At 34.5% G+C, this 13,499-nt stretch overlaps 1 protein-coding gene across 1 annotated transcript in view; it reads right to left on the minus strand.

The window, feature by feature from the left end:
• The window catches only part of LOC150099441 (cytochrome P450 4V2-like), a 36,752-nt gene extending 24,359 nt beyond the window's left edge, over nt 1-12,393 (minus strand). Inside the window, exons 1-4 of the mRNA XM_090404225.1 lie at nt 12,199-12,393; nt 11,822-11,934; nt 9,088-9,173; nt 914-1,104 (exon numbers count right to left, since the gene is read on the minus strand). Of these exons, the coding sequence (XP_090260351.1) occupies nt 914-1,104; nt 9,088-9,173; nt 11,822-11,934; nt 12,199-12,361 (553 nt within the window). The 5' untranslated portion in view covers nt 12,362-12,393. The remainder of the gene's footprint in view (nt 1-913; nt 1,105-9,087; nt 9,174-11,821; nt 11,935-12,198) is intronic.
• Between the last annotated feature and the right edge of the window lie 1,106 nt (nt 12,394-13,499).

The following is a 13,499-nucleotide window of genomic DNA, read 5'->3' on the forward strand; positions in this document are numbered from 1 at the left end:
AAATTCGATAGGGCATGAGTGTGAGGTTCTTAGGTTGCAATCGATTCTGACAGACACAGCCTTAGTCACTTCGTCAGCGATAAAGTGAACAATATTTTGTATCTTTATAGTGAAGTAGTAAATTTCAGTATTTTTTATATTAATATTTTGATAATAAAAATAATTGAAACTTATTCTCAGACATTTTAAATACTGTATTAAGAGATAACAAAATCGGTCTATCTACTCGGGATGTTTTTCCTATGAAGAATGGAAAAAAACCACAATAACAAAGCTAATTATTGCTGTTGGGTACAAATGCATACAAATGCATCAAGAGAGAGAGAGAGAGAGAGAGAGAGAGAGAGAGAGAGAGAGAGAGAGAGAGAGAGAGAGTACTGCTTAAGGATTTGATCTAGTTTTAATGTCATAGGTTGAAAATAAATTAGCTGATCGAGAATGAAAAATCCACAATCATCAAACGTCGAGATACAAACTCTTATCTCGACGTTTGATGCAGTCGTCGAAAACACTATTGGGTGATATCCTATACTCACCTGACATGGTGTCATAAGATGTATTTTTCTTTCCTTTACTGAGGTCTCAATTTTTCATCCAGAAATTCTAATATTTTCATAAGCAGCTTTCTATCAAACTAGAGACTTCACTACAGTACTAATATGCAATCCTAAACCCTATTATCCATCGGCAAGAGAGAATCCAGAAGAAAATGCAAAAGGCTGATGACATTGAAAAACAAACAAGGTAAAACAAGTGGCTAGATAAAATGTATTTAAACAAAAGGATTAAGTTTATTGAGAGTTTCTTCAGCGATTCACTTTAAATGCTATTTCTTTAGATTCATACATATTGATGCTAAAAACAAACAGCGAAATATAACTGAAATATCTTTCCAAATTCATTAAGTTCTTACCACAGATGACATCCAAAGTGTAAACATTGATAAACGGGATGATATCAATCCATTCTTCCTTAGTTGCATGTTGTAACTTTGCAAGAAGAATCGAAGATTGTTCGTTAAATGTGTTCAGAAAACCTTCAAGTATCCCGAAGTGGAATGCTGGAGTTAGCAACTTTCTTCTGCGTTTCCATTTATTGCCAGAGCTGTGAATAAAACAAAACAGTGAATAACAAAACAGATTGTAACCTGTAGGTGAATGCGATTATGAATTAAATGTAAGAAAAATATGTCATCTTGGTTATATATATATATATATATATATATATATATAGTGGAAGCCAAAAACGTTTACTATGGCTTTGCAACTAAAGGTGAGTTAGTTGTTGTCATACAGTAGTGTTCCTTTTTCCATTTTTTCATTTAAAAGCATTTAAAACCACAGATAAAGACTATACTGAAGTAAGAGACGTAAGCAATGTCATCACCAAATCTATTCTGATTTCGTATTATATTCCTGACTGCCTGGATTTGAAACCTGTCAAAGACAAGGTGAAGATTGGTACGAATTTTTCAAGATGGTGTGTTAGTAGTTTCCTACCCATTTGGAAAATATTTTTTTTTCACTCGAAAAATCAACTATTTTATTCCACAATACAGGGAAAATAGGTCAGAAGAACACACACACATTAAGTATTCATACTGTACTGGCCTCCTAAGACATTAGAAAAAGGACGTAGAGAAAAAAGACAGAAATTAATTCTGCCATAATAAATTACTAAGGTAAAACATAAAATAATTTTGGAAATAACAAAAATATCGTATACGAAATTTAATAACTATATTCAAAAGATTGAAAACGACCTAGAAGTGACGTTATGTCTAGAACAGTCCAATAAAAATATACGCAACCAGGCTATGACATATGACATCGTTGACTGTTTACCACAGGTTAACAATAATTCGTGAGATCCAAGTGATCTTGTGTGCTACTTTCCCAATTTTAATATGACCTCTGAACATCACCTCCTTATCAACTTACTCAGACAATATCGCAGTGATGTCAGTATTACTTTTATCTAAGTTTGACGATATTCTATAACGAAACCAAAGTAAATTTCTAAAGCAAGACCTCGTCTTAACCAATCCATGTTGTTCTCTTTAAGGTGTAAAGTTATTATGCACCAATTGTTAAATTCTGCCTTTCATTAACTTTGAAAAAGCCTCAGTCTTTCCTGAGAGTAATGGTTCTGTGATTTTCAACCTGTTTTAGATCCACCTTTATGCAATGGAACTATCATACTTTCCATCTGTTCTCTTAGAACTCTGCCGGAGCTGAGACTTAAATCAAATATCCTTTTCAAAGGTAAGGCTAATTTCCTTGCGCATTCACGCAATACATCTGAATTCCAATGGAATAACTCATATTGATGTGAACTATTCAACTACTATTTGATGATGTTTTGTTACTTTTGTACCATTTTGTCTATAGATAGTAGTTACGAGCACTCGTAATAGCAAGGTTTGTTGTATGGTATAATTGTTTCAATGCATATGTTTTTTTTTATTGCATGTTCTAATTTAGAGTTTATTTATTTTCTTTTTATTTCTTTTAGTAATTTATTTATTTATTGAATGTTATTATTTCACTGCGCCGGACAGTTTGCCTACAGTTCTTATGTTTACATTTTTGAATTTGATAAGTGGTTGCTCCTTCATTTAATTTATAATATCTTTGTGCCCTAATCTTAGAGAAGCTGACAGCATTTTAAATTGCATGATGCTGATATGGAGAATATACACTCATTACTTTTGCTCATTTTGCTTATTATCATTCCTTTATCGAGCTCAGAATGTGACAGTTGTCATATTGCGTGGCTCATAAATTACTTTCGTGAATTAGTATGTTGTTTCGTTCTTTACGATGCAATTAATATTCCGTTCAATATAGCAAATTATTAAGATCTAAGGATTTAATTTGATTTGTCTTTACAGTTAATGTGATTTTAATGAATACTTTGCCGTTTCTTACCCACTAAAACAGGTTTTGTTTCCTTGCTTTACTTTCTTATCTGACAAAACAGTTTCTGATAAAATGGAGATAATTACTTGGACAGGCAATCTGCGGTATAATAGTTGGTTATGTTGAAATCCTTATCAGTTTTTTCCTTGCTTTTTTGTCGGTTTCTGTGTAGTTATTATTATTATTATTATTATTACGGGCAACTCCAGGGAGTCCTTAGACTCATTTAGGGAGGCCCCAAATCATGTCCATCACAGTTATTCGACATTCACACAGTATCTATCATACCTTGCCTTAAACTCATTCACTGTCACAGCACCTACTACAGACTCTGGCAGCTTATTCCACTCATTCACCACTCTAAAAGTAAAGAACGCAGTCCTAACACCCTTAGTAACCACATTCTTGCCCAGCTTCCATGGATGTCCCCTAGTCCTCCCACCACTAGCCCTGTTCTGAAAAATATCCTCTGAATAGAAACTTTTCAGTAATTTGAATGTCTCAATCATATCTCCCCTCCTCCGCCTATCAGATATGATATGCTCACTAAGATGGAAGCCGGTCGAACCATTTTCTTTTCCTTTTTTAAGATCTTTTGGTTCAATGAGGGTTCCGATTTTGTAGCTTAATGGTTTACCCGCAGTAAACGTCTTCCGTTCGTCACCTTTCACATTCGATTTGCATTGCTACGTAGATTACAAAACGTCCTCGCAGACAAAGTACAGAGCATTCAGGAAGTTAGTGCATGTTATGTAGTTTCATGCATCGTTTGGCCTTAAAGGAATTTGTAACACTTCATGGTATTCCTACATGATATTTGGCAATCCTTATGTGACTGCTTTAAAGGCGACTTCGTTGTTTTCGTGCACAACTCACATTAAATCTTGACTACTTATAATTTGTACTCCACTTGACAGATAATGACGATTTCTACGTCACTGTTTTTGTATTAACGAATAGGACCGCTTAATATACTTCGAAATTAATGGACATGTTTTTCTTTTTGTTACTTTAGTACTCAAGAAATGAGAGCCATCGGTAGGCAAATAAGTTTCATAAACAAAAATTCTCGGAATCTACAATAACAAAACAAAGACTTATGGATCAAAATAATTTTATTTTCTGCAATAAAATATTTATTGAACTTGAGCTGGAAAGGCTACCTAATAAACCAACAGCTCCATAACAAGAAATCATAAGGAGGTGGGTAGCTATATCTAACTTTGGAATTCAACCTAGTGAACATCAAGCTGATGACATACATCAGAATGTTTTGACAGAAGTGCAGCGTAAAATGAAGTCAGGGATAATGACTTCATTTTACGCTTCATAATGAACATATGAACTTGACTTCATAATGAACATATGAACTCCCTAAATGACCGTATAAAACTATCATTAAAAGCCTTACATAAATGTAACCTAAAACAGCTCCTCTTAAATACAAATGCTCTGATAAAAACCTTCACAACCAACAGTATAAAGGAAACAGATGAGTTCCTGTATAGTACAGTTTATAGCATTACAATGTAGCCTGGTTGCGAACCGCTAGAGTAAAAGCTGAAGATGAAGCAATTCGCACCATGGAAAATCCAGTTGGAACGTAAAGTCAACAAACTTCGAGCTGATTCGAACAACCTAAAGAGTTAAAGAAGGATGGCTCTAGAATAACGGCATTAAAAGCAAACTCATAAATACATATAATTTTACCAACAAGACAATTAATAATGTTACCGAAGAACTAAAACAAAGATTTAATGCGACTGCACAGAAAATTACAAGCTACGAACCAAGAATCAATTAATATTTACAAAATACACACAATTTCGACTGAACCAACTTCACTTCTTCCATTCTGTCTCTCTCTCTCTCTCTCTCTCTCTCTCTCTCTCTCTCTCTCTCTCTCTCTCCGGAGCAATACAAATGCAAACAATCATTCACTCGAAAAACAAGAAACACTCGAATTTTGGAAGTCAATGTGGGATAATCCTATAGAACATAATAAAGATGCCTCATGGATCAAGGAAACAGAATCAGAAATGAAACAAACACAAATGTAAAATGTCATTATCACTAAAGAAACGATCGATGCACAAGCGAGAAAATTAAAAAAGAACAAATTAAAAAAGAACACCTGGCAAACACGAACTACTCGGATTTTAGTTAAAGCATCTAACCAATCTACATGATCGAATGGCAGAACAATTTAATTATTTGTTGCTGTCCGACTCAGTGGAAGACTGGATGATATCCGGACATACATTTCTCTTTATGAAAGATACGGATAAGATTGCTGTGCCGATTCCATATACCACTACTTATCAGATAATCAGATTTATACAATTGAGCAAATAGGCAGTTGTAAAAAAGCTAGACGAACAATTAGCCAGATACTTATTGATAAAATGATCTTCAGAAATTCAAAAAGATGAAAAGCTAAAACTAACTTAAACATTTCATGGATAAACTAGAAGAAAGCATTCGATTGCCTCCCACACACTTGGATCATAAAATCATTATAAATATTTATAATTAGCAAAGCATTTTCTGCTACTGCTGCTGTGAAATCATGGAAACCAACATTAATAGTGAATAATGAATGATTCGGAGATATTAGTGTTAAACTTGAAATTTTCCAAAGTGATTCCTTGTCACAACTGCTCTTGAACATTTCTTTGATACCATTCTCTATGGTTTTGAAAAAAAAATCAAACTTGGATATAAAATTACTAAATATAATATTAAAATTTCCCATCTGCTATATATAGACGACTTGCAGTTATATAGGAAATCGGCACAGCAAATAAGTGGTGACTACTTAGTGAACACGGTTGGTATTTTATGTCAGGATATCAAAATAGTATTTGGTTTGGATAAATGTACAATTTTATCTATTAAACGTGGAAAAATTAATAACGCTAGCAATTTTAAATTTTAATTTTGATCAAGAGAAATATATGAAGGCAATGTCAGCTAACGAACACTATACATGTCTAGGAATATTATTAGCCAGTGATATTCAGAACTCGAAAGTTAACCAACCCGCAGTAACCGAATACACCAAAAGAGTATGACATATTCTGAAAAGAAAACTAAATGAATTAAAAACAATTTGAGCAATGAATTCTTGAGCTATACCAGTGATCTGATACACAGCTGGCATAATACTGTAGATTGGATAAAACTATGCATTACATCCACGAAGCGATATTGACCGGTTGTACATACCAAGGTGAATAGGTGGACGGAGTCTGCTGCAAGTGAGACAGACTGTGGAAGAAAAAGAAATCAGTTTATAAAAATACGTTGTCAATAGCACTGAAAATTGTTCAAGCCATTTCACAAGGGGGCCTTCATAAAGCAAGGAAATAAATCTGATTACAAAGGAACAGCAAAATAACCGATATGCGCGCTGGAAAAATAAACCTTTGCATGGTAAGTATTTCTTAGGGATACTGAGGACAAAATTGACGCGAACAAGACGTGGCAATGGCTACAATATGGATACGTTAAAAAAGAAACAGAAGGATCACGTATTCTAGCTCAAGAACAGACGTCACGAATTAATGCAATCAAAGCAAAAATTGAGAGCATCTGTAATAACAGCGAATGCAGATTATACGATCAGAGAGATGAGACTGTGGAACATCTAATCAGTGCCTGCAGCAAATAGCTCCAATTGATTATAAATATCGCAATGATCAAGTGGCCAAAATAATTCATCGTGTACACAGTGTGTCCGATAAATAATGAGATTGTTTTTTCCAGTAGAACTCTTTGAATAAAAGTCACAAACGTGTATATCGTTTTCACCGCTAGAGAGTGTTGTAATCTCAAGTGAAACTTTCGAGTCGGGTGATGCACCAGTTTTCGTGTGGCAACCCTTGAAGTAAGAGTTTGTGAGTGGAGCGTGTTGGAAGTGCTACTTCCGACAAGCGCCACTTACAAATCAGAGCTCTTTACTCATAGAGTAAAGAGCTCTGATTAACTTTTTGCTGTAAATTAGGAAATACTGCTACAGAAATGTATCAAGACCTAGAAAACGTTGACTGTCTGAGCCGTGCTCATGTGTTCCGCTGATTTTCAATGTTTAAAGAAGGAAGGTCATCCGTGGATAACCTTTAGTCTAGTCGCTGTACAGCTTGGTGTAGGTAAGGCAATGACCAGATTAATCTTAGAAAGAGATTTGCACCAGAGGAAAATTAATTAGAGGGTGTTTGTGCGCAAACGTTGACACACAAACAGAGAGCAGCGGGTTGCATGTTCTCTAAATTTCATTCATGTTGTTGATCAAGATCGTGTTGTGTTTCAAAGAATTGTCACTCGTGATGAAAGTTGGTGTTTTCAGGTTGATCCGAAAACGAAGGGCCAGAGAATAAGATGGCGTGGAACTTCTTCTCTCCGGCAGAAGAAAGTCAGATTGTAAAACTCACGTATCAAGGCAATGGCCTTTTTTTCCCCTACGCTGCTAGAATTACCCATCGCGGATTTGTTCCTTAGGGCATCTAAGTGAACGGTCAGTATTATTTAGTAGTAATGAAACGTCTGTACGCCCGCATTCAACGTGTCAGGAAAGAATTCTTCTACAACAACAATTTCCCGTTTCTGTTGCACGACAACGGGAGACTGAGCTCCTACAGACTTCTCCGCTTCCCAAAGATGAAGTGTCTTGAAAGTGGAGGGCTTCAGCAACATTGAGGACATCCATTATGGTGTGACCCAGACACCGTAGGTGGTTCCCTCTCAGCACTTTCCACAGTGTCCTAGAACACCTGCACGACAGATGCAAACGTTGTGTGGAGTTGGAGGGAGATTGTTTGGAATCTGTGTAATTGAAAATTCAAAATGTAGTTCTTTGTTTTAACACAGTAAATTTATCAAACTAGTTATCGGTGCACTTGGTGCAATTGCAAAGAAGTTATTCACTATTTACATGAATTAAGCATCAAAGAAGTGACCCCCATATGATCAAGAAAAACAGCATCACTCTCAATAGCCCATATGTTACGACACTGCTTACCAGACTATTCTTAGATTGTTTGGTAGAATCTGAATTTCTCTGTATTACCAGTCACACTGTTATTTGAAATATCTTGTTTTGACTGTGTTTCAGTTGTTTGAATAAAATAATAATTAGTAGGAAGGAATGAAAAATATTCAGAGCGGAGGTTGATTGGATCGAAACCTTTGATAAAGATTTTTAGAAGGAAACTCACTTGTTTAAATATCGCCACGTATATCCAAAAGCCGAAAATGAAACATGGATACAACTAGTAAGCAAAAAGGCTAAAGAACCAAATGAAGATTATGAAAGATTTAGAATTAAAACAATTAAAGTTTTTAAAATTAAAAACTTTTTTTTAATTTTGAAAAATTAAAAAAAATTTTAATTTTTTTAATTTTTTTAAATTAAAAAAAAAAAAAAATTAAAATATTTTAATTTAAAATTAACGTTTTTAAAATTAAAAAAAGTATGGTATAAAAACTAGTAATGTAGCCCAGCAACATGACGATGGGAGAACTGTTTCTCGGAATCTTAGTCAGATGATAAAGTAGAGTTGCTCTGTGACCAAATAAGCCTTTATTTTTTTATATTGTTTTGGAAGTGGGAACGATATGAAATAATATTTCAGAAAAGTACATCTTTAAAACGTTTCCTAGGATTTTATTCTTTTCAACAAAAGCGCCATAAATATATTTGATAAATCCTTCCACCTTTGTTAAAAATGCTCATAGACATTCTGTAATCTTCAGCCTTCACTAACTTTGTCGTATTTCTCCTGAATGAACCTCCTTCTTTCCTGTCACCTTAATTTCTCTACCGTGCTGCGTCGGAAAGCAAATATAGACTTAATTATTTTAAATCAATGACAAGAATAATATTCATGACGTTAGTATTCTTATTGTTGCTTTAAAAGTAAAAGAAATTGCCGAAGGTTGTGAACCATCTACCCTTTCGTTCTTCCACTCAGCATTAGGTTTCTTGGCCATCTCTTTCTTTCACACGATTAAAATGGATTTGAGTGCCTTGTTTTTCTTTCATCATTTATTGTCATTAAGATGTATCTAATTTCCATAATGATGAAACAGCACATTAATCGCACAACCGAATTCACAGATATGCGTTTTTTCCACTTAACTTAAGTTGTAAAGGAAAAATACTCACCTTGTCAGTAAACCTTCTTTTAGCCATGGCATTAAAAACCTGTATTCTTGTGACTTTTCATTATGATAATTGTTAGCCAAAAACACCTGCAACGAAAGGAAAATATCACTGAATTCAGAAACAAAACATTCTTTATTGATGCATTTGCAGTAGTACTGATTGAAATCACCGGAAGAAATCAACTTCACCTTGAAACGATAAATGAAGTGGTATGGACGAACACAGTGAATGATATTTGATATAAGACAGTAGTCGTGTTCAGGACCCCAGTAATAATTAAAAAACTCTTATCATATCACTAATAGACGAAACAGAAGGTTGGTTTTGCTTTAAAGAATATACAAACAAATTAAGTCGACTTGTATTATATTAAAAATGTTTTAACATGCAGACCGCTCCCTTATCTCTTATTCGTCTTTTTCATCAATTATGTAAGCTATTAAAAAGTTCTGGTTGAAATTTTATAATTGAAGAAGGAACTGGGAATTTGTATATTTGTATGCTCCCAGTTCCTTCTTCAACTAGAACTTTTTAATAACACTTACACAAGAGCATTGCATAATTGTTGAAAAGGTGAATGAAAGCCGAAATTGAAAATGACTTCTTTCGGTTTGTGTATTGGCAATAGTAGCAAAAAAGTGGTTTGGCAAAACTAGCCTCTGATACGTTCTTTAGGTTTTACGTTTAATTGGCCTCACTGCTGCTTCGAATTGTGTGTTGCATCAAAGGCCAGGCCGAAACTATCTTGGCCATCTCTTTTATGAAAGGCAGCGACAAAAGCGAATATGAAGGTACAGGCGAAGATTCGTGTTTTTTAAACTTGTACACCGTCAAGGAACTATTGGGAATCGTTCTCTTTCATTTTTGAAACTTCTGAAGTTAAAGAAAAATATCATATTCCCTTGAAATACCTATAGAATAAAACTGGATATTTATTATTCTTTCTTTTTTTTTTTGTAACTTCTCGCCAGTAATTTTTACATTCCCTCACAGATTTTTTAAATAATCGCTGAACATATAAATTTGCATACAAAATTTCAACAGTGTAACAGCAAACATCAATTTCAGTTTTTATTAAAAAAATAAATGAACACATTCAGTCGCTTCCAAGTAAACAGTACTCGAAGTACTCTTTTCTTTTCAAGTACTCGAATATTTTTCAAGTACTTGAAAAAAAACGTTGACTTAAAAAAAATCAGTTTTAAGTTGACTGACAACTTAAAACTGACTTTTTTGTTGTTGATGGTCTTTTATCTAAAACAACGTACTCCGAGCGAATCGCAATTGGAGCGTACTCTATGTTGAAAAAAAATGGCGGGAGAGAGTTATTTTTCTTAGAAAATTAAATTGTAGAAACTTCAGTTACGCGCGGAGTTACCCTCAACACATATTACGCTTTACATCCTTCTAGACATATTTTTCGCCAGTCTGTAATCTAAAACCAACCACCATAACTCAGTCGGTATAGATGAAGCCTTTTGGCTGGAAAGATCTGCTTTCGTATTCCCTGTAGACTCGGGGGACCTTTATGAGGACTTTTCAACTAAAGGTGAATTAGCCTGTGTCATACAGAAGTGGGAGAGTTTCCTCACACAGCCAGCAAGCCAGTCAGTAGAAAACACACAATTTAGAGACAAAAGAACACTTATAAATAAGCGTGGGGCTAACTATCTTCTCTTCGAAATACGTGTGCAAAATCCAAGGATACTTGGAAGGTCGTGATCGCTTAAGTGCCTGTTAGAACCATTGACGGTGATGATGATTGTAATATTAACTTCACGTGGAAACCGTTCCTTCTACAACATGACCATATTATTGGGTATCCTGGTCTGATCGTAAAATATTCCCAAGGGATAGTAGGCTAATATAAGATGCTCTACACAATAATTCATCCCCTTCTATACGTATTTAGATTATGAAGTGCGTAATATGATTATTAGCTCTATGTGTAGGCTTTCATTTGTTCAACTTACCCATCCCATCGATTTTACTTACATGGTATCATATGGTGACACCACTCTCGAAGATTACAAATGTTCAAAGGACATTTGCAGTATAAATATCCGGTTGACTATTAACATGTCTCTTTGCCACACTTTGCAGAATAGTTCAGCAGTAACTGGAATAATCCATGAACTTATCCATCGCATGGTTAATTTCTGTATTTTGATTGAATGTGGAATGTTTGTTAAAATGGGGTAATGCCTTTTAAGTGCCATAGGAAGACCTTTCTTTAGACCTACCTAACGCTTTTGGAGACTGAGGTGGAAGTTCAGTCTCCCCCGGTAGTCAATCAGCAATAGGTTACCAAAAACTATCACTAATTATAAACAGTATATGTAGTGAGAGAGGCAAACAACTGTCACCATCTCACGTTACCTAACCCTAACGATGTATATCATTGTCTCAAGTAGTGAGGTTCTACAGCCGATTTTCTTGAGTTTGACTGTGCAATTTTAACTATATTTCAAACTGTCTCAGGCCTAGCATGACTACCATTCGCAACAAACGTTCTGAATATCCGACACTCTTGATATTGCTCTGCAGTTCATCATGCAAGAGCAGAACATTGTAGAAGAGTGATGCGGCAGTCCACCCATGATCATATTGAATCAAATCTACCCAATTACCCATCCACAAACACCACGTGTTCATATTCCTTTATATTTTCTTTTTTTATTTAGCATACTCCCATGACAAGCAATATCCTAATTATTTATTATGTATCACTTACCTCCACTAATTTCCAGTTGGTGATGAGTACCAAGGGATGTAAGAAAAACCATCCAGCTATCAGATTTTGTTTCACAAATAATTTGGCTATTAGCATTAGTTCCTCAGTTGCTACTGCAGAGGTATAAAAGTGTGTTTATACTAACTTGAAAATGAAATTATAAGATTGTATATAAACATGTAAATTAGTATAAATATAACTGTAAACATATAAATAAATATATAAACATAAACGTTTCGGAAATTTATACCCACTTCTGATATACTGAAAGAAAAATAGGAAACGACTTAATCCTAAATTCCGATATTTGTTGTAAGTTTTCTTAAAAAAATATAATAAAGACAAGAATATGATTTAAATCAATATCACATACTTACACACATGGAAACTTAGTTTTCCGCTTTTCTTGTAGCACTTGTAAATAATATCCATGTTTCCTATAAAGAAGTGTGGGGTTGGTCCTGGTAAAGTGGAAAGTACGTGGGTACGCTGGTAACGATAGATGAGATATAGCGATATTGCCACAAAGAACACAATCATGACAATCTTTGAATTTACGTAGTTCTCCAAGGCAGTCCTTTCTGTGTTCATCCAAATAAATATATTATTCTCCATGCTGCTACAGTTTTCCATTATATTTAGAACCACTGCTTGCCAATTAATATCAGCACGTCTAAATACACACCACCTGCTCGCAAAAGCACTGTGAACTGAATGCGGATAACTTTGACCTTCACAGGAGTCACCAATAAATGAGCAACACCTCACGCGATTTAATGTCTTCAAATAAAGGATTATTCTAAGAATTACAATACTTACGGAATACTGATTTCCTAAATTGCGTAAGAACTGCTTCTTTATTAATATTCATACCAAGAAAGCGCTTTTTGCATTGTCTTCTACTTTTCATAAAGTAACTTGCATTATACAACTCACGATACAGTTTGAATATCAATATATGAGGAGTGGAGTGCTGATAGTGTAAGCATCTTGTTGATCTATTCAGATAAAGATTTATAAAAAAGGCAAGAGTAGTGTAGATGTAATGTGCTAAGAAAATGTCTGCTTTGCCATAGTTTTCATAAGAAAAAGACAATACAAACTTTAATCGAAAAGATTGCACTGTGGTACTTTCTGTATTGGTATGGAGATCTTATAATAATAATCCATCTACGAGTACCGCATTTAAGGGACTAGAGAGAAACCTGTCAAAATTAAGAAGACTGTACGTATGCTTGTACTTTCTTTAGCTCATCTTCAACTTACAATAGGCCTTACAGTCTGTCGTATGTGGGAACGCTTAAGAACTTAATGGACCTTAATTCCAAGCAGATGAAATGGTTTAAAGATGCACAGTTATGAAACACGTAAAGAGAAACATGTTTTGAATGAAAAATGAACATATCGAAATGGTAACCTCCTGAAGAAGGTCATAATGTCGAAGACTTTTGTGAGTTTAGGACAACCTTTGTATAAAATTACGCTTTCAATGACTCCATTTAAATAGACATATAAACATCACATTACAGCTTTGGTAATAAGGAGAATAATCTTTTTGTTTGTTTTAAACACATATTTATCTACCTATAAGCGCAACATATCCGCGACTGAGAGGTTGCATCGATGACAAAAGACATGCTATGTTTGATTTAGTCGAATTCTTAATACGCACCTATAA

This window comes from Typopeltis vanoorti, chromosome 14, assembly GCF_054136105.1.
Source record: "Typopeltis vanoorti isolate ZY-2024b chromosome 14, IOZ_Tvanoo_1.0, whole genome shotgun sequence".
In the NCBI taxonomy this organism is placed as follows: domain Eukaryota; kingdom Metazoa; phylum Arthropoda; class Arachnida; order Uropygi; family Thelyphonidae; genus Typopeltis; species Typopeltis vanoorti.